The sequence below is a fragment of the Armigeres subalbatus genome, chromosome 2 (assembly GCF_024139115.2).
Source record: "Armigeres subalbatus isolate Guangzhou_Male chromosome 2, GZ_Asu_2, whole genome shotgun sequence".
Taxonomy (NCBI): Eukaryota; Metazoa; Arthropoda; class Insecta; order Diptera; family Culicidae; genus Armigeres; species Armigeres subalbatus.
This window is the reverse complement of record NC_085140.1, coordinates 94459612-94486732: the sequence shown is the minus strand read 5'-3', so window position 1 is coordinate 94486732 and position 27121 is coordinate 94459612. Positions and strand designations below refer to the sequence as shown.

General features: G+C 38.7%; 1 protein-coding gene across 1 annotated transcript in view; it reads left to right on the top strand.

Moving 5' to 3' along the window:
* The window catches only part of LOC134210095 (sodium channel protein 60E), a 640801-nt gene that overhangs the window by 568942 nt on the left and 44738 nt on the right, over window positions 1-27121 (top strand). The window contains exons 13-19 of the mRNA XM_062686113.1: window positions 7427-7568; window positions 7850-7938; window positions 8008-8133; window positions 8371-8541; window positions 8599-8792; window positions 8860-8962; window positions 9046-9174. Coding sequence (XP_062542097.1) covers window positions 7427-7568; window positions 7850-7938; window positions 8008-8133; window positions 8371-8541; window positions 8599-8792; window positions 8860-8962; window positions 9046-9174 — 954 coding nt within the window. The remainder of the gene's footprint in view (window positions 1-7426; window positions 7569-7849; window positions 7939-8007; window positions 8134-8370; window positions 8542-8598; window positions 8793-8859; window positions 8963-9045; window positions 9175-27121) is intronic.

The window sequence follows — 27121 nt, the reverse complement described above, 5'->3', positions numbered from 1 at the left end:
CGTTATATGAAAACATTACAGATTTTCTCTATTCAATGGTAATGACCTATATGAATTATTTGAACGTCATAGGGTCCTGGAATTAATTATTTTTATTTCGGACTCTTGAAGATCTTATGTAATATTTATAGGTTTGTCTATGTGAGTTTCTTCTTGTTTTTTTTTGTCTATTTAAGGATAGGCACACAGAAAAAAATGCTGAAAACTAATTAGCGCCTAAAAAGTATAGACGTAGAAAATTACACTATTCCGGGCGGACCTGGATCTTTTTAACAAGTTCACCCTAAATATATGCAATTTTCATAGTTTTATGTCAATTCCTATAGCGTAAATCAAATTAAAACTGACATAATGCAATGGAAATCGTATTCCTACATTCAGGCGATAATATCGTTTAAATTTACGCTCTTTTTGGCATTCCCTTTACGTGCATTACTTTTCGTGTAAATTTAAACAAATTTTTCTATCTGTGGCACGTATTCATGTCCGTTTTCGTTTTTACCGGACATATTGTTATATAACAACTTGAAATGTCGATTAATTAGAGTCATATAGCCGAGACGGCTATTCTATTACTTGACGAAAACTAGTATTTTGTATGATTTTATGAAAAAAAAGTAAACAATAAATTGCTGAGCAACAATGCTATATTTTTTGCTGTGTAATGATAATTCTCAAAGTACTGAACTGCATGGGGGCAATGCCCTAATGGGGCATGTTTTACTGGTAAAAGTCTGCAAAATTCTAGGGCTAGAATTTCGAGAGAGGTCCCAAGTGTTTATGAGTCTTAATTAGTTTGAAATTAGAAATTAAAAGCATAGTATGAATATTTGAAGGTTTGGAAAGAATTAAAGCAATTTGATTAGAATCGTATAGGCTGCGTTTTTTGATGTGCAATACTATCCGGATAAAAACATGATCTAGGTACGAAATCTCAATATATTGAACAAGGTTTTCCAATCTAAACTTGAGTCTTTCCTATGACTTTCCATCTTACACATGGAGCACTTGTTTTTCAAGTCATGATAAAATATGTTTTCAAATCTGATATTTCAATCAGATGAGAGATTTATTTCTGCACATCGATATATACTCCTCCGGCTAGTGAATCTAATATATTATGGTCTAGACCCAAGTCTGGTAGATTTTTCTCCACCGCATTACACGATCGACGCTGGTCAACACGATCAACCACCACCTAGGCATAATTTGTCTAGGGTACGCCTAAAAAGGAAGGGTCATTTGGCCGAAACCCATTCGGTCGAAAGCCATTTGGCCGAAAGCCAAGAAAAGTGAGAAATTAGGAATAAGAAGAGAGACGTCTCACTCATCATTTTTCTCTTCTGGTCAAACGACAATTTCAGTCGTAATGATATTTTCGGTCAAACAACAATAACCCTTTCTGCCAAACGACCGTTCCGGCCAAAAAAACATGTTCAGCCAAATGACATTTCCGACTAAACGACTTTTCCGGCTATACGACATTTACGGCCGTATGATTCGTTCGGCCAAATGACATTTTCTGCCATACGACCATTTCTGCCAAACGACATTTTCGGCCAAATGACCAATTCGTTCGTTTTTCTGCTATATATCACTTCCAACCCAATGACACTGTTTCTCTAATGACCGTTTCGACCAAACGTCCACTTTGGCCAAACGAAATTCGGGTAGTTGACCTTCGGCCTATCGTGTTATTTGGCAAAGGTACATTCGGCCAAATGGCTTTCGGCCGAATAACTTTCGACCAAACTATCCAACAGAGTTGCAGAAATATTGAAAAGTCCTCTCGAGTTAACACTCTTGTATATAATACTGGTCCTGAAAAATTTCGATTTATTCTCAAAAATGCGTCTTTCGATCGACAAGAGCAGGCAAACAAAAATCGGATCATTGGGAGAAAATGGATTTCCACTGGAATCGCTTTCGACGTAATCGTTGCATACCTACTTATTATTTAACCCTTTGCTTCCCATGGTAGCTGTAGAGCTCCATCAAATTTTGCACCTTCCAACATTCATCGAATTATTTCAACAACAAAGAGCAGTATTAGGCACAACTTTATGGTTTCAATAGGCTGCAAATATAATCAATTCTGAGTAAAAATAGTGAAACTACTGCAAACAATCAAATAACTATTGATTTACAATCAAATTTTTTTTTTTGCATTTTCCACTAATTTAAGCATTTTTTTTTCCACTAATTTGTTCTAGCATTTTTTTTTTCATAGGTGATTCCTTCCTATTGAAATCTTTGAAAAAGGTCGTGGGAAAGAGAGGGTTAAATCAGGTTGCTTAATAACTTCCCACCAACTATCTATGTTGTCGCCACCATAGATGCAAATAAATTTTATGCATAAACGACATTTGAAGTAAAACGACCTGCTCGGCCAAATGCCATTTTTGACTGAATAACCGGTTCGGCCAAATGGCTCTTTCTGCCAATCAACCTAATCGGTAAAATGGTTGCTTAGCTAAACGACCCGTTCTGCCTAGCGACATTTTCTGGCGAATGACTCGTTCGACCAACTGGCCCTTTCTTCCAAACGATTATTTACACCAGAAATTTTCGTTCAAATGACTAATACGGCCAGACGACTTATTCGACCAAATGACCATTTATGCCAAACGGCAGGTCGGCTATCAAATTTAAGATTTATTTCAAAGCTACCCCGCATAAAGATGAACCATACGCAGATATCCTCTGTTATAAATGAAAGAAATAAGTGTGTCGCTACAGGTCTCACTAATAGTAGCTAACTACACGTGGTTTACACGATTGTCTTATATATTGGGTAGCTAGTATGTGGGCGTGCGTAGTAGCACGGACCCCTCCCAGAAGTAATGCCGAAAAGTCTGTTCCGGGGAGACTCAGGGTCTGTGAACAGGGTGGTTTTAGCGGGTCGGCAATACCTAAACCCCTTTCGCCGGTAGCCCACCGGTGTCTGGATGCATGTGTCTGGAAAAAAATTTATTGTTTCAACCGTATCTCAGATGGTAAACGGCTAAATGACCATTTGAGTTATGGGCGGTTAAGAATAATTAACATGTAAAATCGGTCGTTTTATCGAAAAAAAATTGTACGTGCCATCTGATTACTTGAAAAACTACTTAATTACACAATGGCAACATGGTATGCATTAACAGCAAGTATTGTAGTAGGGTTGGTATGGTGAATCCAGTACAACATGATATGTTAACAATGGCATAAATAGTGACAATATTTCGTATATCGTAATTAGAACTACATGGTATTCCGTTTTTCATTATGCGGGACGATTTTCGCAATAAAACTAAAAAAAAAATTCAAACAAGAAGAAAATTATGTTGTATGGGACGAACGGAAAATTTACAAGATGGATAAATTATAATTAACTCCAGACTATTGGATGGCTCCCAAATAATCCGTGTGACGATTCCCAGGAACATGTTTCCAAGCGAAAATAAGTATGAAGAAAAAGAAATTAGCACATTTCGCTGCCAAGGAAATCATCCTCCGATCAAGGCTCCTGAAGAGAAAAAGTTGAACGCGATCCTGGGCTAATAGAGGAAGGATCGGATAGTCTGTATACTACCAGCCGATGAATAGGGTTTGGTGTTAGTTTATTCCAGGATATGAGATTTTTAGGTATCCTAAAATCCAGGTTTGTTCAATTTTGATTTAATAGTGTTACCGTATAAGGTAACAATACGGCAACGAACTGACACGGGTTTCAGTACCATAAAGAATTAACTAAGAATTGTAAGACCTCGCACGTCGTATTTTTTGAGACCATGAATAACCACATACATCTTCAATTTATTTGAGTATTCTGGCTTAATAGTGTATTAACGCCTCTCATTCCCCTGACTGACGGACCAAATCAATAGAGGGGAATTCTTCGCGACAACACGAACTAGGGACAAGTTTGGAGAGGGATAAGGAAACTAGGAGGAACGAGGAGGATGGAGGGTTCGAGGAGTGGAACGAAGACTGACCTCGAAGCGAGTTCCAAAAACGAATCGCTCTTGGAAAAAAAGGAAAAACCCCGCGTGTTAAGTGAAGTGTGAAGTGGAATCCCGGCCGCGCTGGGCATCGGACTTTTTGGGGTCAAGGAGATCTCTTCGGGAGACAACGGGAACCACGGCCTTCCACCGACGATCCCGTACCGCTCGTAGTTGCTTTTCCAATCCAAAACAGCCGGTCACGTGGTACCCTCGTTCCGTCCTAGTAATAGGAGACACCTCACCTGACTGTAATAAGTGCCGTATCAAGTTACCAGGTCACCTGGTATACCTTAAGGGCCGTCTACAAATCACGCCTTGATTGTCGTCATCCGGACGGAACCTCGTTACGCTGTTTTCTTTGTCATTTTATGGTGATACACCGGCATCCACGACTCACCTAGGCCCAGAGAAGCCTCAGTGCAGCACCATTATCAGCGGTGACCTCTCGTCCTATTCGGCCGCAGGTCCTATTCACCTTCCGGCCGAGGGTACACGGTTCCAAAATTACCAGTGTCCTGACATTGGCAGGTCAGCCTCCGATGAGCACGAGATTCTACGCGTCCAACCAATACCCACACTCCGAGACCACTAACCGTGGACGGCCGGTATCGTGCTTGGTAGTTATCTAGCAGAGTATCTCGCGACTACGGGACCACGATAAATTATAACCTCCCGGTCGTGTTTAGTCATCATCCGATCAATTGAAGGCTCCAAGCAAATTCTATCCAGCTTGAAAGCGAACCCACTCTGGCTTCTGGAGCTGAGACCTATATTGCTGTAGCGGTAAAGGTAGAAGCAGGTAGCATGCAGACAAAGTACGTCCAAGTAATGCATGGCATGTAATGGCATGCGGCAACAATGGGCCCCAACGTGTCCGATCGACCAAACCAGTACTAACCCTTTAAAGACTAACCTCTAAATCGAAACCTCAAAACTTATTGAAAACATGTTATAAAATGTACTCTACAGTTACATTTCAACATACCCGCACTGAAAGACATGATAAATCATATCATATAATGAGCGACGCCAAGAAAATGATGATCAAACTTAATTACGAATCACTACTTTTTAAACATTGAGAATGGTTTTAGTCCCAAACATTATCTGTTGATCGTCTAAGACGAGTTAAGTAACTCCATTTAATTCCACCAATTATTTCGATATCTTTGCAGATACGTATTTTGACCACAACTGTGTGGTCGTCTTCAGTGTCTCGTACTTGACTCGACTCGTCAGTGGAATTAAATGGAGTTACTTAACTCGTCTTAGACGATTGAATACATTCCACTAAAAAAGAGTTTCAAATATTTTTTCTGATCATCTGTTGGATCGTTGTATGTTTACAGCTGATCTGGCAATAAATTAATAGCAATTGTGGGCGAAAAATTATGCCCATGCTCAAATTACCTTTTTGGACAAACGGCATTTCCAGTTATATGACTTACTCTGCCAAAAAACTTCTCGGCCTTATGGCCTGTTCAGTCAGATGACATTTTCGGCCATATGACTTATTCGGCCAAACGATATTTTCGGCCGAATGACCCGTTCGGCCTAATGCCATTTGGCCGAAAGCGACTAAGCCGAAAGTTGTTTGGCGGAATTTACAATTTGGCCGAACAGACCATTACTGCCGTAATCTGGAAAAGTGACGTAGCAGCCATTTTACAACATGCATGTTTTCCATTTTCTGTTAAAGAACTCGATTAGTAGTACTCGTTAACACCATTTTGGAAAATGGCGTTTACGTCACTTTCTCAGATTACGGCAGATTAGGCCGAAAGTCATTTGACCGAAAGGGTCATATAGCCGAATAGATCTAGAGGTGTGCGCCGGTCCGATATTTGTCGCCGACGGCGGCGTTTGTCAGAATTTTGGTCGGCGGCGTTTTCGGCGTGGCGATTTTTTCAATACGTTTTTCTAAGATTTTTTTTCATTTTTTCCGGATATTTTCAAGACATTAAAAGAAAAATCTTTTGAACTTCTCCAGAAAAATCTATAAGACTTTCCAAAATTTGGAAAGTATTTGCGGATTGTTCGAAGTTTCGAGAAATTTTTGGAATTATTAAGGGATGCTCTTTTGAACTCCCAAATAAAATTGTTTGGAATTTTTGCAGAAAGTTTGTCGCTTGTTACATTAGAAACTTCAGAATTTTCACAAAAAATGATCTCAACTTCTGCAGGAAAAACTTCGGAAATTTATGAAAAGCTCCTGTTGAGTATTCTTCCAAATTTGCACACAACATTATTGATAATTGTGGTAGAGTGCGGCTGGTAGAATGGGTGTTTTACCGTTGACTTTCTCAGTCTAGATGAATAAAGACGGCTAGTTTGGCATGGCCAACGATAAAACAGTTAACTTTCCGCGGGAGACTCAAAGGAGTTTTCGAGAAAAATTCTGTGGAATGTTCAGGAGAATTTCTCCATAAGTTTAACGGAAACTTTATCAGAATTGTTCAAAAAGTTTCAACAAAAAATTGTTAGAAATTATTTGATTTCTTGGGAAATTCTTTGTACAGTAGACGTTCCATAACTGAAAGTCTCAATGCTTTTAACTGCATTTCGAAAGTTACATCAGTTTTGCAGTTATCGGACAGCTGAGTTTCAAAACGATGTCAAAATCGATGATAGTTGGATAGCTGTGAACAATCAGATGCACTTCTGATGATGCAGCCATCATCAGATATTGAAAAAAAACATTCACATTGTTATGTTGGCTCAACCAAAATGATAACAAGTTCAGTTATCAAAAGGTTAGATATGCGGATACTAGAATTTGTCATCAATAATAAGTTATTCAACTTATTATTGAAGTTGCCTATCCTTAATTAGGAATCACAGCTCTGAAGTAGATTCTAACATTTTGTTCGAGCGAGAATGAGAATTTTGCCAAAGACAGGATTTAATTGTGGTTCGCCATTTGTGTTAATTACTTTGATTCTCATATATGCCAACTCAGTACAATTCCGCTTGATCTTATTTGGAAACAACTTTCGTGTAACGAAATGTATCCAACACACATTTCCGGGATAATCCACGTAATTGAAACAAACAGCATCTGACACCGTGTTCCACGATAATTCCGCCTACCACCTTCCAGCAATTCCACATCACCACCATAATCCGCATACATAATTTATCTCAGTTTTAATTCTGCAACCCGAGCGCATTTTAGCGCTTCCAACGATTGCTGTCGTCGTCGTCGCCCCAACATTTTGTAGATTGTCTCCGTTATTGCCATCCTGTTGCTCACTTGCGCCGCCGCCGGTTCTGTATCGTTGTTGAACTCCCTTCCACTGCCAGCTGCGACCGACGACGTCGTCAACGGACGAACGGAATGGCACTCATTATCCTGATGGGTTGTGTTGTTTTCTTCTTTTTCATATTCATCCGAACCGCGAACGACCACTGCACCACCGACACCGGCACCGGCGAGGAAGCAGCGGGAGGTGACACCAGTTACTTTGGCGTTATCACCGCGGGAGGTTAGGATAATAAAATGTAACGGTAATTTAGCGAAAGTCAAAAAGCACAGCGTTTATGCCCTCCATCCGGAATACTTGTCGCAAATTGTTGTACTAGGTAAGTGAGACATAATTTGCCGAATTGTTGGTACTACAACTGAATTGCGGGACACAGTTATTCTGCAATCAAACTCACGACCTTTTATGGACCATTTGGAGATTATAAAATAAATTACCATATTGTGTAATTCAGCCAGACCGAATTAATATTTCTTTTCTATTAGGCCAGACGTTGAAAATTTCCTTCCTGATTTTCAGTTGTAGCAACAAAAGTATAATTCAAAATGCCATCCGAGACTAATGCAAATCAATCAAATTTATTTCTACTCCTCTATGCAGACGATCTTCCTGATAGAAATTGTGATAGATGTGTTCAATGTTGCATCAGCTACGGAAAGTGGCTGCAGTTCCAAAATTGTTTATACAAGGTAAGCTTTTTTAGAAGTTCAATTAAGGTCTTGTCGAACTTTTTTAAATTCTATTCTTCATTTAAACAGATTGTTAAGGATCCATTGTTCGAATTAGGGATCACACTATGTATTGTTTTAAATACATTGTTTTTAGCGTTAGAGCATCACGGTATGAACCAGAATGTACGTGATGCATTAGAGTATGGAAATAGGGTAAGTGATTAATAAAAAATATGTAGAGGTTATTGTAGGTAGAATATTGTCATTTGTCATGAAACGAACTAGTACTTACTATTGAGGTCGAAATACGTATCTGTAAAGCTACAATCGAGATGTGGAATTAAATGGGATAGTACTAACTTGTCTTATGCCATGGGACGGTAGATGATGTAGGGTTACTTTCCCGGTTCTTCATCTAATGTGATTTCCTTCTTTTGCACTTTTCCCCAGGTTTTTACAGCGGTTTTTTCATTCGAGTGTTTATTGAAAGTGATGGCCCTGTCGAAGGATTTTTTCCTGTGTGGCTGGAACATATTCGATCTGATTATCGTTTCAGCCAGCTTGCTCGACCTAATCTTCGAACTGATGGAGGGCCTGACGGTGCTGCGGGGCTTAAGATTGGTAAGTATTGAGCGCAACTTAAAGCAAGTCCATGTTCCTAATCTTCCATCCGCACAGTTACGGGTACTGAAACTAGCACAATCATGGACCACGATGAAGGTCCTGCTAAGTATTATCATATCGACAATAGGTGCTTTAGGTAATCTGACGTTCGTGTTGGTGATTGTTATCTATATTTTTGCTGTTATCGGAATGCAGTTGTTTTCCAAAGATTATACGCCGGACAAGTTCGCACCGGACCCGGTGCCGAGGTAATTCCCCGTGGGGCAAATTTTTCGCTTGATGTGACACAAAATCTAATCCAATTTCTCGGTGCAGATGGAACTTTAACGACTTTTTTCACTCGTTCATGATGATTTTTCGTATCCTGTGCGGAGAATGGATCGAACCTCTGTGGGACTGCATGAGGGCCGAAGAGGAGGTGAGACATTTCCTATTTCCGGGATCATTACAACTAATATAAATCAATTCCACATGTTATCCTTTCACCACCATGTTTTGCAGGAGGGAGCTTCGTCATGCTTTGCCATTTTCCTCCCGGCTTTGGTGATGGGCAACTTTATGGTTCTGAACTTGTTCTTGGCCTTGTTGCTCAACAGTTTCAATTCGGAGGAGCTAAAATCGAAAAAGGAGGTACAATCAACAATTCCATCCATTTCCAATCCAAGAGTGATTTATTTCACGTCATCATTTCGTTCTCATCACCATTTATCATCGCATTTGCATCATATCACCGTTAGCTGTATCTGTGTACTTCTTCCATTGTGTGTGTCCTTGTGCTACTCAAAATGTCCAACTCGAACCAAACAGAATTTCAATCACTATCAATGCGAAATTACATCTTTCCTAGACAACACTTGCATTTCAAACATACATTCATCATTTTTGTGGATAGATGTGTTAATGGAAAATCACAGAATAAAAATCTATTCTATCAACTCAACATGGATGTCAAAGTAGATATATTGGTTGTGTACCTCTTGAACGAACTGCAACTGCACGGTGTAGCAAGAGCAAAAACGATTGTTTTTATTATTTTTTCCTACATTACTTTATAATTTTCAGATGCACGAAATAACTATTGCTAAAAATGGATCTAATAACAAGATATAAATGGTAATTTGTGCTCCCTTAAAATTAGGTTTTAAACATTCAATGTTCGTGACAGTAAATGATCTCATAGTAAAACATTTTTTAAATCGTTATGTATTTCTGGAGTTCAACAAATGTGGAGATTTCTACAAAATAATTTAAGTTTATAAACGTGGCTTTTTCAGTCTGTAGATTCAAGAACGATTTTTTGGTGACATTCCCAACGTTTCGGTCGATTGGTTTTGGCCTTGCTCAAGGGTCGTAAGGAGAACCAAAAAATAGCGATAGGCGATAGACCTTACGATCCTTGAGAAATACCAAAACCGGCCGAAACGTCGGGAATGTAACAAAAAAAAATCGTTCTTGAATCTACAGACTGAGAAATCCAAGTTTATTAAATTAACCAAACCCAGTTTAAATCGCCTTTACAAATAATTTAAGTATCGTCATCAGGAGTTTCAACAGCCTATAATGTCTGTATAATGGAATCAATGTTCCTACGCATAAGATCAGTTCAATTAAAAAGTGAATTGCTCATTTCCGGGTATTGGACCAACCGACTGGGACAATAATTTACCATATTCTGAAAACTCGAGATGTGATCAGATGTTAATATGTACATTATGTGGAAGATTTTGATTTGATTTTGATAGAAATGTATTGGAGGTAGCCACTTTCCTTCGAGGGGACTCAAACCCATGACCCTCAGTACGCTAAACTGATGCTTTTAACCAACTAAACTACGAAGGACCTCAAACATAATTAACCTTTTGGAACGATTGAGTTATCCAACCTACTGACGGTCCATGAGATCGAAGGCCCAATCACACTCCCAGGCCCCTTGTCATCCCCGTTGACGGTAATCCAGTTTCTGCTATATTTGGATTAACGAATAACAGGACGATGACAAAAATATTTAAAAGATAATGAGATTGAGCTACAAGGCTTCTCCATATAAATTACTATATATAATAGCCCTGTTTTTCTGTCCAGACGCAGTACGCGGGGAAATTCTCACAAAAAATAAATTATTTGACACTTCAATTCTTTTTTACTATCACATGCAGAAAACAAAACCAGTGCCAACCTTAGACAACCAGACACAGCATTTGATGAAAAAAATCACAGACAACAGACGTTGAAAATTTAGATTTTTTTTAACGCATGAATCAATAAACCGTTTATATTGAAAAAAAATAAATAAAAATAAACGCCACGGGCGCTACTGCGTCCACAAATAAACTAGTTATATGAGAATAAAGAGTCAACAGTTTTCTGCAAATAATAATCACCTACCCGTAATATTTTTTTAGGACGACCTATACTTTCAAACGAATATATGACTCGTTGACGTAAACAAGATAGAGGTTTCGAAAGTATACAAGACTTTGGGTGAACCCAAGCAGCACAAGTCATGCAAATCTAGTTGCAGCAACTCAATTGTGACTGAACCTGGTCATATATAAGTTACTGTGATCTATGTGTAACATGCGTGCTACTCGGGAATATTAGTTACAAGCCAAGGAATCAGCAATAACGCATTAATTACAGACTAATAATATTTGTATTTGTTTGGATTATTCTTAAGTTTCACAATATATGAACAATATATGTTAACGGAAGTTGAGTCAATTTATTATTATAAATCTAATTCACATATTGGATGGAATATTTGCTCTTCAGTCAGTGCGATATCAATGATGCGATTAAAGAAGAGAGTGTAGACCTACGATTATGTAAAAGAAAAAATCAATCTCTATGGTCCATGCTCGAAAATGCGCTATCGCACCTAGTCAAATAAAATAATCCATCTTAAGAGTAAGCTTGTACTTCGCCGGAACAGAATCGCCATTGCACCCACTTGGTCAAATAAAAATAAGGGGGTCAAACGCAAAGGGATGTAAGTGACCACTAGCGGAGTTAATCTGGGGCACGTGACCCACACAATCGATTATTTCTCTAAAATTTTATTATATACCCCCAAACTGTCCTGAGAAACCAACGGATTTTCTTAGAATTTTCATTAATTCTGGAGAAACTTCCGAAGTAATTTTTGAAGTTATTTTCGAAAGAATTTAGAAGAAATTCTAGGAATTTTAGCATTAGTATTGAGCAACTCGCACAATTTCGAAGGTGGTACAAGCATGGACTATTGTATGAGATACATAGCTGTCACGGGAGGTTTTTTTGGAATTCATTAATGTGGGAGGTTATAGTAGTAGGAATCGTTTTGGTTGAACGTAAAACACAGAAAGAACTTGATTGGAAATACAAAGTAGGAAATGGACGAGCGTGGAATTGAACGCACGACCTCCTGCTTATGAGGGCGAGAAATTCTAGGAATTTCTTTGCAAAATCCAATCGGTATTTCTCCGGAAATTTTATTGATAACTCCATTATGAATTCCTGTAAGAATTCATTTGTCAACTCTATCCGAAAATCTTTCAGGCTTTCCTATGGAAATTTTTTTCGAGAATTCATTCTGAAATTTCTCCAGGATTTTATTCGAAAATTTTTTCTGAATATCTTTCAGAATTGTTTTCCACTCCAGGAATAATTTAGAAAATTTCTTTATTAATTCCTATCGAGTTTCCTCCAGGGTCTCCTTCGGAAAGTCCTATGGAAAGGCCTTCGTTAATTCATTCAGAAATTCCTTCGAAACTTCTTTTTTCTAAGTGAAACCATTCAAAATTAATGTAGGGATTATTCCGGTAATGTTGTTGGTAGATATTCTCCAGAAATTTATTGAAGACCGAAATAGATATTTCTGAAGGACGTTTCGGATTTTTAACGGAAATATTAAAGATATTTCCAGATGATTTTTTCGAGGAACTCTTGAAGTAATTTCTAAATGATTTGTAATAGATTTTATTAATAAATTCCTGAATAGATTCTCGAGAGAATTGAAAAATAAATACCGAAGGTGTTGAGGAGTTTTTAATTAAATTTTCAGAGGTATGACCGAAGGTATTCCTAAATGAAGATTTGAAAGTATTCCTGGATGAAGTTCTGAATAAATTCCTAAGTAAAATTTCAAAGAAATTCCAAGAATTTCTTCCTAGAGTTATAGAAGGGATTTCTTGAGGAATTAGTAGAAGAATTTGTTTGACAAAAACCTGAAATATTTGCTAATGCAATTTCTTATAAAAAGTAAAGGGTTCCTAATTCAATTTCCGCAGGAATTCCTAATGCAATTTTCAAATGAAATTCATAAAAGGACATCTCCTGAAAGTTTTTTCCGTTAGATTTCCAAACAAGTTTCCAATGGAACTTACGAAAGAATTTCTGAAGAAATTCCTAAAAGAATTCATTAATGAATTCTCGAAGAAATCCCTAAAAAAAAATACCCGAAGGAATATCTGAAGCAACTTTCGAGAATATTTCGAAAGGTATTTCCGAAGATGAGCTTAAAGAAATTGGAAATCCGGAAATAATTTAAAGGATTCCATTGAATATTCCTCATAATATTCCTTCAAAAATTCAAAAATAGGAATTAGAAGAAAATTTTGAAAGTCATTCCGAAATTCCTTAACGAGCTCTTTTCGGAATATGTTTCAAGAGCTTACTTACTTTCTCTAGAAATCCCTTCGGAAACTCTAAGAAGAATTTTTTGGAGTTGCTTCGAAATTTACTTCAGGATTTTCTTCAGATCTCCAGGAATTCTTTCGAAAATTCTTATAGGGATTCCTTCGCTTATTCATTCAGATTTTTTAGCAACTCTTCCAGGAATAAATTTAGGCCTTTGGAGAAATTTCTTCCTTTTCCCATTCTTTTGGGAATCCCTTCAGAAAATCCTCCAAAAATTCTTTCAGGAATCCTTTGAAAATTTCATTTAGAAAAGTTCTGGATAATTCCTTCGAGAAATCTTTAGAATTTTTTTACAAAATTCCTTTCAACAATATTTCCGGAATAATTCCTGTAAGAATTTTGAAAGGAATATTTTTATTTATTTTTGTTGTTTCCTGAAAAAAAAATACAACTGCCTTTTGGGAGGTTTCACGAAAGAATCCCTGAAGGAATATTCTAATGAGCTCCTGGGGAAATTTGATAAATTATTCCTGGAGAAGTTCTCGAAATAATTTTTTTTTGTGTCTTTATTAAGGAGTAATATCTGAACGATTTTCTGGAGAAATTTTAAATGAAATTTTTGAAGGAATTTCAAAATGTATTTCAGGTGGAACTTCAGGAGGAGTTTCCGAATAAGTTCTCGTAGGGATTTCCAATGAACAACCTAAATAGATTTTCGAAAAGAATTTCGTAACGAATTGCTGAAGAAATTGTTGAATAAATTTGCTATAAGAATTACTCGAATTACTCCTATAAGAATTCTTTCAGGAATTTAATCAGGATCCGGACAGTAGTTTTGAATCTGTAATAAGGACTTCACGTCAAAAAAACACCTAGGGTATCTGTTCCATTATTAATAACATGCTCCTATACCAATGACATTCGCAAAACAAGCAATTTAGGCTCAATTTGTGTCGTGTTTTGTTGTTATCCGGCGTGCTCACTGCTGAAAAAAAATCACAAAAATGAAAAAAGAAACAATTTGCCCTTATGGTATGAATTCAAGGAGCAGTTCCCCTAAATATTTAAAAGATTTAAAAAAAAACATGCCTAAAGGAAAAATCCAAAAATATCGGGATTGCAGCCGATTCATCGTCATACTTTCTCGGATGTTCTCAATAATTCCTTAGGAATTTATCTTAAGAGTTGCTTCGGAAATTCCTCCGGTATTCATTCAGGTGATGTTTCTTGAATTTATCTAAAAGTTTGTTCGAAAAGTCCTAAACACATTTTTTCGTAAAAAATACTCCCAGGAAGAAATTCGGTTAGTCATCCAGAAGCAAGGATGTTATCGATCATTAATTAGTTTGTCAATAACTCATTCCAGGAGCTGAGTTTCAAAATGTGTTGTACGGTGGACTTCTAGTGCGAAGGTTTTTCTACAACTCTGTTAAATGGTTCGTTGTTCCACAATTCCACTTGTAACGGAGATATAACTATATTCTCATTAACTTAAACAAAATGAGAAAAAAATACAATCATTTAGTTTCAGCTACTGCAACTAGCGCTATAACTCCGTTATTAGTTGAATTCGAACAGCAAGCCATTAGGCAGAGTTGTAGAAAAACGTTCGCACTATAAGTCCACCATACAACACATTTCAAAATTCAGCTTCTGAAATGAGTTATTGACAAACTACTAAATGATCTAACGCGAATTACTAAATGATCGCAAATTTCTCTAAGTAATACATCGGAGATTCCTCGAGAAATTCTGTGTGGCATTCATTATTAAATTCCTCAAGGCGTTTCTTCAAAAATCCCCGAAAATAAATCTAGAAATATCTGTAGAAATTTCTTCAGGAATTCTTTTGAAAATTTCTTTAAACAAATTCTAACAATTCTTTTGGAAACTCCTCCGGAGTTTTCTTTAGCACATTTTCAGAAATTCTTCCAGGTGTTTCATTCCTTCGGCTCCCGTAATTCCGCAGGAAGTTCTTTCAGGAGTTTCCGAATGAATTTCTTGAGGAATTTCCGAAAGAACTCCTGTAGGAATTTCCGAAATTCTTGAATTTCTCTGTACATTCCTCCAAGAATTCCTTCGGAGTATACTGTTTCCTTAGGAGATAGATCCAAAAATTATTTTGGAAATATATTAAGATATTCCTTCAAAAATTCCTATAGGGAAACCTTAAATAAATACTTAAGAAATGCTTGCGTCTTGACAACTTTTTCGAAATATCTTTAACGAATTATTTAAAGAATGTCTTGGTTGGAATTCTTTCTTCTTCTTCTTCGTTGGCATTACATCCCCCACTGGGACATTGCCGCCTCGCAGCTTAGTGTTCATTAAGCACTTCCACAGTTATTAACTGCGAGGTTTCTAAGCCAAGTTACCATTTCTGCATTCGTATATCATGAGGCTAACACGATGATACTTTTATGCCCAGGGAAGTCGAGACAATTTCCAATCCGAAAATTGCCTAGACCGGCACCGGGAATCGAACCCAGCCACCCTCAGCATGGTCTTGCTTTGTAGCCGCGCATCTTACCGCACGGCTAAGGAGGGTTGGAATTGCCTCCTTAAATTTAATTAGTTTGAAACCTTCAGATATTCCTTTGAAATATTTTCGGAAATCACTTCAGATTTTTTTTTAAGTAAAATTCGGAAATTACATTAAGTTTTTTTTTTTTTTTAATTACATCCGAAAATTCCTTTAGGGGAAAGACGGCTTTGGCAGGTTTTGTTCTATTATTGGCAGGGGGGTTTTTGTCGACCAAATCTTATGAAATTTGGCCACAATATTCTTTGATATGCAAAGAATGTTTAGGCCAAATTTGAGCCTAGTCAGTCATAAAAAAACCCCCTGCCAATAATAGAACAAAACCTGCCAAAGCCGTCATTCCCCCTAATTCTTATTTCTTTCTTTAATAAATTTCCTGAAAAATTATTCCAACAAAATTTTTGATTCCAACGAAATTCCGTGCGGCTTCACTAGAAGAATGTCCGAAGGATTTCCTGGAGAAAGTGTCCAAGGAATTTCCGTATAAATTTACAAAGGCCTTGCCAAAGAATTATCAGAAGGAATTCCTGGACGAATATCAAAAGGAATTCCTGGTGTAATTTTCTTAATTATTCCTCGAATTAATTCTTGGAGGAGTTATCATAAGAATTTCTTAAGGATTTCCTAAAACATATCCCGAAGAAATTTCCGAACAAATTCCTAAAGAAATTGACAAAGAAATTGCTAAAGAAATTTACGAAGGATTTCTCCTAAAGCAATTTTCAAAGCAATTCCTAAAACAATTTCTATTGATATTCCTAAAGAAATATCCTTTCCTTTGGTATTCCGATGAAATTTTCAAAGGAATTCTTAAAAGAATTTCCAAAGGAATCCTAAATATTTCGTAAAGCATTTTTCGAAGAAATTTTCGAAATTTTCTTGGAATTCCTTCTTTGAATTTCCAAAGGAATTTCTGGATATATCTCCGAAGTTTTTTTCTGAGGATTTTCTGGGGAAATCCATAGATGAAATTCCGAAAGAGTTCTTGGAGGAATGCACAAAGATATACTTGAAGAAATTTAAGAATGTCGGAAATGCCTGGAGCTCCTTTGGAAAATCCTTTAGGAATTCTTGGTGGAAATTGGCTGGAACAGGCTGCTAATGGTGTAGAACATAATTGCTGGATTGGCTGAGGGCTGCACTCAGAGCCTTGAAGTACTTATTTAGATAACTATCCATTAATATACTCAAAACCGCTAGGAATATTTCACATAATTTTATTATGGAGGATTCAACGATATTTTAATCAAAGTTACAAGCAATAAACCCGGACTATAATTGAAAAAGTAACTAATTTACTGTTACCAAATACGTTCATTAATTTATAACTGCTATGATGATGTGTTGCGAATGACACCGGATTCTGGCCGGTACAACTACGGGTTTTATTACGCGAAACGAAAGCGAAACGACGGCGGACTGGCGCGAACTTCGGACTAGTAGAGAAAATGATCGTTACTGTTCGACTGCTAGTAGGTAACTAGTTTATTAACATTAAATATCTCTGCGATATGTGTGTATTGTGGACGTAATAGTTACAATTGAACAATATTAGGTTCCGAAACAACCGGGGGCTCGTTGAAGCGTAGGCAGACATTGACAGACATCGACTCTTCTTGATCTACGTCAATGGGAAGAATATAAAGTTTGGATGTGGCACGTCAATGGATACCAACTTAAGTGCGTACGTCCACTACCCGCAAAATGTTATCGTTTCCAGAACAATTGCCACAACTCTACCTAGATGCTATTATCTCGACCTGGAATTTGGTGGATGCGTTCCTCCATTTGGCTGGTCATCGATTTAGAAGTCCATCAACGGAACATTGTGTGGCCTGGAAATGGCTAAGGCGATTATTCGGCATCTGTAAAAGATCTGGCTAAGGCAAATTATTCGGAGACTCTCCTAAAAGAAAATGACCAGGAGTTAGAACGGAGAGGTCATCCGGATCGTTTGAAAGAGGCGTCAATGGACGTCATGATACACTCCGCTTGCGCTACCGCTGTGCGCATATCGTCGTAGTGATGTGGAGCTGCTCCAATAGTCTTCAGGAAAATTCGCTTGAAAGCCCTTACCGCAGCCTCCCAAAGGCTGCCGAAGTGAGGCGCACGTGGTGGTATGGAGCGGAACTCGATACCTTTCTACATTTTGTTTTCCAGGTCGCGTCATCCAACTGCGCAACTAAAGCCTGTCGCACTCACACCTCCTTTATTTCGCGAAACACACCAACGAACGTGGTTCTGTTGTCACAGTGTATTGTTCGACCGCGCCCGAAACGACTCACGAACAGTCTTAACGAATTGACGCACGACTCAGTGGATAAACTGGCACCAATGTCAAGTACAACGGCTTTCACGGCGGGGCATACGTACACTGTGACCCAGACTTTAACCGGCGCACCCCTGCTAGCCAATGGTCAAACGAAAAATAGCCCGCAGTAATCAAGCCCCGTATTTTCAAACACTTTTGCTGGTGGCACTCGATTCGCAGGATGTGGCGCCATGAACTGGATGCTTGTTGGAGGTTGAAAGCGAACACATGTGATGCAGTGATGAACCGTCCTTCTTGCTAAATCCCTGCCTCTTGTTGGCCAAAAACGCTGCCGGATTATAGCTAATGGTTGAGTTAGACCTGTATAGGCGTTGATCGGGCTATGAACTTCGTAAGGTAATGATCGACCGGCAGTAACATCGGTTAGCGACTGTCGTAAAAGCCGCGTGATTGAGCCAACCTTCAATTCAAACGAAATAAGTCAGCTTTATCGATCCAAACATTCAAAGGTTTCAACTGTGACGTAAACTCAGCTTTCCGGAGTGGCAAGAAATGGAGTTCCTCCGCAAAGTCTGTGTGTTGAGCAACACGAACAAGAGATTTTGAAGTAGTGTCGTACTCTACAGGACTGATTGCTACAACACTACAAGCATGTTTTGTCAGTCAGCAGTTCCTGATAAATCGTAGGCAGTATGTTGCGACTTTGAGTAGATTTGAAAGCTGCGATAACCTTTGAATGTCATCGTTTTCTACGCACACTACACGGGCAGAAGCCATGAACATAATAACAAAACATGATATGGAGATATGGACTTAATTGATATAAGAGATAAAAGAACAGGCATCAAAATAAAAAATTCGTGCCAAAATATCATTTAAATATCAGGATATGATATGGATAAGAATAAACTTTTAGCACATGATATTGATCACTATTGATCACTCATTCTTAATCTTTTCCAGTTGAAAACCACGTGATAAACGGGCTGCAGGGAATGTTGTCTCCACTGGAACCTGGATAGTTTTTGAACTTCTGCTATCCGGATTGAAACAAATACCTTCCATGATGAAGGTAGGGAATTAATCCAGTGTAATACAATTGAAGAGTCTGACCAGAATGTAACGCTGAAGTTAAACAACGTTGTTTTTCGTATGTTGTCGTATAGTTGACTGCCTATTACCGCTGCGCATAGTTCTAATCTGGGCGTAGAATAGCCGCTTACTGGAGCGACACGGGATTTTGCTATTAGCGAACTAGAAGGCACTACGTAGATGTATGCTCCATAACCCTTCAAAGAAGCGTCGACAAAACAGTGCAATTTGAAACATGTAGCTTTTTCACCAAACATCCATCGATGTACCCGAAGATCTTGGAAAATACTTACTGAGGCTCGAAAGGACAGCCACCAGGACTGAAGATTTTTCGGAAGTTCCTCGTCCCAGTTTAATTTCTGCTGCCACAAGCGTTGGACGCGCATCTTCGCACTGGTAACATGGAGCCAACAAGGCCCAAAAGATCGAAAAACTGTGATATTTCCGATAATACTGTAACTGTGCGTTTGGTGACATTTAATACTTTTGGGAACTTGAATCCGAATTGATCCTCCTTCGGAAACCACATTAATCGCAGCGTCTTAATCGACGCAGAACGGTCGAGTTCCAGTGATACTTGATTTTCCCTGAAGTCATCCGGCAGATGCTCCAGAATTCCCGGATGATTAGCACTCCACTTCTACTCCACATCATTCGCTAACTGGTTGAAAACTCGTGTCGTCAAAAAGGGAGCGCAGCATGTACCGTAAGTTACGGTATTTAAACGATAGATTCTTTAGTGGATCACTTTGTTTCTTTCGCCAGACAATCTGCTGTAAGCTTCATCCTCTGGGTGGACAAGAATCTGGCGAAACATTTTCTCGACGTCCGCCTTCATGACAAAGCGATGGAAGCGAGAGTTGATGACTGTGCACGGCATTGGTGGCTAAACTGTGGGGCCAGTTAGAAGAAGATCATGTAGGGTAAGATAGTTGCTGCTTTTGGATTATCCGTCGAAGACCACTCTTATTTTCGTCGTCGATGAATCCGGACTAAGTACTGGGTGATGGAGCAAGAAGCAAGAACAGTTCCGCGCCAATAATTAAATCTATGCCATGAGATTGGTAGAATTGTGGATCATGCTTCGGAATATTTCATGTTTTGATGTCAACTGTCTTCGTCGGAAGTTTTACCATCAGCTTCGGTAATACTAAACAGTCCAGCGAGAAAGGGTGTGTATCGAAGCGAGAACACATTTGCACCGTACGTTATCAACTGCTTTGCCTATACCATTAACAGGCATGTTAATTTTCTTTCTGTTTAACGAAAGACGCTGGCACAACGACTCGAGAATGTAGCTCGACTGAGAACCACTGTCCAGAAACGCACGGGCCACTTGACAGTTGTCGAAATTTTCATAAATGTTTAGTACAACGGTGAACAAAACCACTGTGTTGTCGCTAACAGATGGTACAACAATTTGTGTGTGACTATTCCCGACGAGGGCAGACGAGGCGCAAACACCGACGGCGATAATAGCGACGACGAGCGATTTACCAAAGTAACATCACCTTGATTTAGGAACCGATGGAGAATGCATCAGTTCAAATGTGTTGCATGTGGTGGAGCATTTGCAGTTGATTCGATGTGACGGAGAGCACTAGTAGTCATCAAGGAACTGAAGACGGCTACAGTTCCTTGCCTGATGAGACGCCTTGATGCAGTTGATGCATAAATTGTTCCGTTTCACCAAATTGAAACGTTGATGTGGAGTTTGGTTACGAAAAACCATGCATTGAAACAAGGAATCTGCATGTTTGCACAAGGCGCACTTGGGTGTTTGTTCCGAATGATTCGATACAAGTTTAGGTTTCGCTGGCTTGGCCTCCAATGTCGGCATACACATGGGTTGAGACAGCTTCAAAGACTGCGAGTGTTCGTAAATAAATTTAATAAGATATTTATATGCCGGATAAATGGCTTTGTCGCGGAAATTTCCCCATTGCTTCTGCGAGGTGGCATCCATAGGTTAATAAGGAGCTCCTCTTCTTCTTCTTCTTCTTCTTCTTTTTCTTCTTCTTCTTATTCGCATTACATCCCCACACTGGGACAGAGCTGCCTCGCAGCTTAGTGTTCATTAACCCTTTTGTTACCGACAAAAAAAAACACCCTTACGTTACCGACAGGGTACCCGGGTATCCACGGACCCTAAATGATCATAACATTATCAGATTTTGACGATTTTGGTTGCTACGGATGCAGGAACTTACCCGCTATTCGATACATGTTTCATAGAACCGATTCGGATCACCTTGTTACCGGAATTCCGGATTAACTGGGCCAAGTCCCAAAGTATGTGTAAATTGAAGATATATATTCAACCAAATGAAGATTTCTTGCGTTATGACTAATAAACTTCGTTGGAAATTTAAAGAATATAACTTAGCTACGTTACAGGACCATCTTATGAATTAATCCCGGAACGGTTATTCCGGAAACAGGTTCCCGTGGGGCCTAAAGTGGCCAGAAACTCATTTTGAAGAAACCCTGGCAATATGGGTATCAAAATTCATGAAATTGTTTCGGAAGCATGATCTGATAAGTAATTGGACCATTGGATGGTTTGACAACGGACCGGTCATCCTGAAACAGGTTCCCGTGGGGCCCAAAGTGGCCACAAACTTATTCTGAAGAAACCCTGGCAATATGGGTATCAAAATTCATGAAATTGTTTCGGAAGCATGATCTGATAAGTAATTGGACCATTGGATGGTTTGACAACGGACCGGTCATCCTGAAACAGGTTCCCGTGGGGCCTAAAGTGGCCAGAAACTCATTTTGAATTTTGATGCCAGGGTGTCTTCTAAATGAGTTTGTGGCCACTAAAGGCCTTTCGGGAACTTGTTCTAGGATGACTGTTCTGGCTGATATCCATCCTATGGTTTCAACTTTATGGATAACATATTTCCGAAACAATGCCAAGAGTTTTAATACCCATATTGCCAGGGTTTATTTTCAATGAGTTTTTGGCCCCTACGAGCCCTCCTGTTCGAGAATGACCGTTCCGGGGCATATCCATTCTATGATCTCAAGTACATGGAAAACATGTTCCCGGAACAATTTCAAAAATGTTGATACCCATATTGCCAGGGTTTATTATAAATGAGTGTTTGACCCCTACGGACCCTCGGGGAACCTATTCCAGAATGACTGTTCCGGTTGATATCCATCCTATGGTCTTAACTACATGGAAAATATGTTTCCAGAATAATTCCAAAAATTTTGATACCCATAACGCCAGGGATTCTTTCAAATGAATTTATGCTCACTGTAGGCCCTCCGGGAACCTGTTCCAGAATTACCGTTCCGGTTCATATCCAATCTATGGTCTCAACTACATGGAAAACATGTTTCCGGAACAATTCCAAGAATTTTGATACCCATATTGCTAGGGTTCATTCTAAATAAGTTTTTGGCCACTACGGACCCTCCGGGAACCTGTTCCAAAATGACCGTTCCGGTTCATATCCATCCTATGGTCTCAACTACATGGAAAACATGTTTCCGGAACAATTCCAAGAATTTTGATACCCATATTGCCAGGGATTCTCCCAAATGAATTTATGGTCACTGTAGGCCCTCCGGGAACCTGTTCCAGAATTACCGTTCCGGTTCATATCCATCCTATGGTCTCAACTACATGGAAAATATGTTTCCGGAACAATTCCAAGAATTTTGATACCCATATTGCTAGGGTTTATTCTAAATGAGTTTTTGGCCACTACGGACCCTCCGGGAACCTGTTCCAGAATGACCGTTCCGGTTCATATCCATCCTATGGTCTCAACTATATGGAAAACATGTTTTCAGAATAATTCCAAGAATTTTGATACTCATATTGCTAGGGTTTATTCTAAATGAGTTTTTGGCCACTACGGACCCTCCGGCAGAGATGTCCATCTCCTCAGTGTGGTGAAAAGAAATTTTAATACACTCACACGCACCGTTGCATTTGAACGGGAGCGCGCCTCTTACGTTTGAATTCACCACAGCTTTGGAGAAGTGTGTGATAAAAGAAGATCGAACAAAATGAACCGAGCGCACAATCAACAGCAGAACAGTGCAGTGTGGAAAAAGGGTCCTAAAACGCACTGCAGTGAGCGCTGATAAATACGCAGCCGCGCACGGCCGTGTATACGCGCCGGTGGCATTTCTGTGTGAATATTACTGCTGAGCTAATAGAATTAACCGAGCAGTTCGTAGCGAATTTTTTTTAGGAAATAATGTTGAATGTTCTTAAGTCTTTTGTTTTTTAGCTTAATCCATTTGCATGTAAAGCATTATGATTGCCCTAATGAATTATTATCTCATACGGCACTTTTTCGGTCACACGAAAAATCAAATTTTACTGAAAATTTACAAATTCTAAAACTGCCGTATAATGCAAGGCAAGTGGGTTGGACAAGACGCTTGAATTGAACTCGAATTGAACGTCTAAACACCTCCATTCAACTCACTTGAACGAAAAGCATCGTGGAATAAAAACTGAGTTTAAACAAATGTATTCATGATCCCCTTCGATGCAGGGTACTGCAGAGAGCATGCACGCTATGTTGACTGGACAATTACGGGACATCAAACCTTAGAGGAGTGTACTAAAGCGCAAAGGCCTGCCGAGTATATTAATCATTTTCCCACATACATATTAAGAATTTGGAAATTACAATGAATAGTAACATTCACGTAAATTTCACTAGTATCACCAACCACATAGAAAATTAATCTATTTTACGATTCTTGCGACTGACATACTGCGACTCCATACTCGATTTTTCCAGTTTTCAGGCCACGCACAACATTTTTGTTGAATCCCAATCATCTGAGCAAGGGCCATAGTCCCTTTCGTATCACGACCAAGTTTTCTCGAATTTAGCTAATAAATATGGGGTAAATTGGTTCGGTGTTACATTTTGGGTAAATTATTTTAATTTTGGAATACTTCCAAAAAAAATCATTGTCCATGTTAAATTATGTATGCAACAAACTTCACTGCATTTGAATAACAATCCTTCTGTAACTTATGATATTGAATTTGGAAACTAAAAACTCGCTTGAGAAATCACATCAAGTCACCCAATAAAAAAGCCAAAAATGGCAATGTAGGGTATCAGCCGGTATTCCCAACATGGTATTGCGCTACATATTTAAGTTCCAATGCAAGTAGCTGTAACATAAATTCTCGAGTGGGTTCAACGAAGGAGTACAGAGTACAGAGGAAATTTTGCTATTTTTAGTTTTTCAGCCGGTGTCGGGAATACCACCCGCAACCTCATATTTTTTATCAAATCTCCTCGAAGCCTACGGAAATTCCATATAATGTATTAATGTATTATTAATTCCATATTATGTACAGTGGCCTCGAATACCTACAGGGTGGAATTGTGTTTGATAATCACAAAATAGGATTCATTACTTCTAGTGATATTTTTAAAGGCATTTTTAAGGTAAGGTTCCATTTACGCATTGGGGGCCGTACACAAATTACGTAAGCATTTTTCTGGGATTTTCAACCCCCTCCCCTCATGTAAACATACCCCATTCGATTTTAGCAACACGTTCGGAAAATTTATGTTGCCAAAATCGAATGATTTTTGTTTTCTCATGATACTTCAACATTTCTTCACTTTTTGTGACGCTACACACATTGTGACCCTTCTTAACGCTAATTTAGAAATCCTAACGTTTAAACAAAAAAAAATTCACGTTTTTTTTTCTTAAATTGTTTTTTGTCGGTTTCGGGGTCTATTCAATTTCTTTTACGAAAATTTCGACATTTAAGCGATCATCTTAAAAAAAACTTAAGCGATTTTTTCGCCTTTTTTACGTCGGTTTTTGGGTCTAACCAATTTGTTTAAAGAGGGTTACAATATTTACGTGGTTTATAAGCAATCAAAAATAAAAAAAAATTGTCTTGCCAAAATCTAATGGTTGTTGTCAAAATTGAATGGGGTCTGTATTGGTTTTTCGGGGCTTCCTTAGCCGTGCACTGAGATGCGGGGGTACAAAGCAAGACCATGCTGAAGGTGGCTGGGTTTGATTTCCGGTCCGGTCTAGGAAATTTTTGGGTATCGGGCATAAAAGTATCATCGTGTTAGCCTCATGCAAACGAATGCAAAAATTGTAATTTGGTAATCCCAGTGGCAGTAAGGGGTCGTACATTAATTACATAAACATTTTTTCTGGGTTTTTCAAACCCCTCCTCCCTTCATATAAGATTTTTCCCACTTAAGTTATTTTTCGTTTATACGGAGCGTAAGAAAATGACAGATCCCCTCCCCTTGGCTTTTCGCTACTTCTTGGTATACGAGAAAGCAAAACAGTTGCTCAGTCTAGGCTAGATAAGTTATAATTCGTCATAAATACTATACTTCATGATAGGCCAGAGCTTACTAATTTTCTAGGGTTCAGGGTCTCCAGTAGCATTGCGAGCAAAGGCGTAGGATTGGCAATCCGGAGATGGCGAGTTCGATTCTCGGTCCGGTCTAGGATGTTTTCAGGTTGGACACCCTGGGCATAGTGTATCCTTATACTTATCACACAAGATACGTACTCATGCAATGGCGGGCATAGAAAGCTTTCAATTAATAACTGAGGAAATGCTAATAAAATACTAATTTGAAAAGGCCAAGTTCCAGTTGAAATGTAGAGCCATTGAAGAAGAAGAAGAAGAAGAAGAAGAAGAAGAAGGAAGAAGAAGAAGAAGAAGAAGAAGAAGAAGAAGAAGAAGAAGAAGAAGGGTCCAGGTAATAAAAATTACGAACACTTTGAATTTAATAATACTTTTTGTTGACCGCACGAAACAATACACAATTCGAAGAAAAATTAGGTGGTATTAAAAAGTTGTAGGAATTGCTGTAACCCGAGAAATTTTATTGAAGCCGATACTGAATAAAAGGCGTGTGCCTTTGGGAGATGGCGTAAACCAGGAATATACATAGCGAAACTTTAATCTAAAGAAGCCTCGAATATAAAAAATATGTATCGGCATAAAAGGAGTGCTTCATTTCTCGTCAATAGGAATGGAGTGAGGGGTCTCCAGTTAGCCGCGAGCACAGTCATAGGATTGCCAATCCGGAGATAAAGAGCTCGATTTTCGGTCCGGTCTAGGATGTTTTCGGGTGGGAAACATTCGCGACTCCCTGGGCCTAGTGTATGCATTGAACATGCCATAAGAGGATAACCAATAGTAAAGTTAACGTTGTCCACTGTATCCGCATGATGATGGAGAGTGTTCTTATCTTTATAATGCATTGGTTCAATTAACCTGTAATCTCTGATGTATTGAATAATATCTACATTTCATTTTTTGGGGTATCCAGTTAGCTTTGCGAGAAAAGGCGTAGGATTGCCAATCTTGAAATGACAAGGCCGATTCTCGGTCCGGCCTAGGATGTTTTCAGAAGACATGACAACAATATGTCTTTATTAAAGAATCTTGCAGCCCTTAGGCCTTGGCTGACTCGTCACTGGATAGCGTGAAACTAGGGGTTCCATTTTTCCCGGGAATCAACTTCCCGGGAAATGAGAAATAAAATGTTAACTTCCCGGGATTTCCCGGGATCCCGGGAAATAAAACAATTTTGCGAAACTCAAAATCCTGACGTGAAATAATAACTAGGATAATAAGGATAAAAAAAAACTCTCGACCTCAATGGATTGATATGATACATTGTGCAAAAATGATTAAAGAGTTGTTGAAAAGTCTGAAAAATTGTCTCTTTTTAGTTCGAGAGCATTACCTAGGTCTAAGTCTGCAAAACGCTCGCTATATCATAAGCATCAGATGGCGAAGTTTTAGCATCTATTCTCGTTAGAAAGTAAGATCTGCCGTTTCCAGATGATTCCTTGATTCTTCTTGATATGGAGGAGAAGACGGCTTTGACAGGATTTGTTTTGTTATTGCCGGAAGATTTCTAACATCAACCATTCTGGTACTAGTCCGTATATTTTATTAATGCAAACAATATTCTGGTCAAATTTGATGTATAATAAGAAGAACCATGATACGAGCACTTGAGCACATTTCGCCTTTGCATTTGTAGTATGTAAGCAAT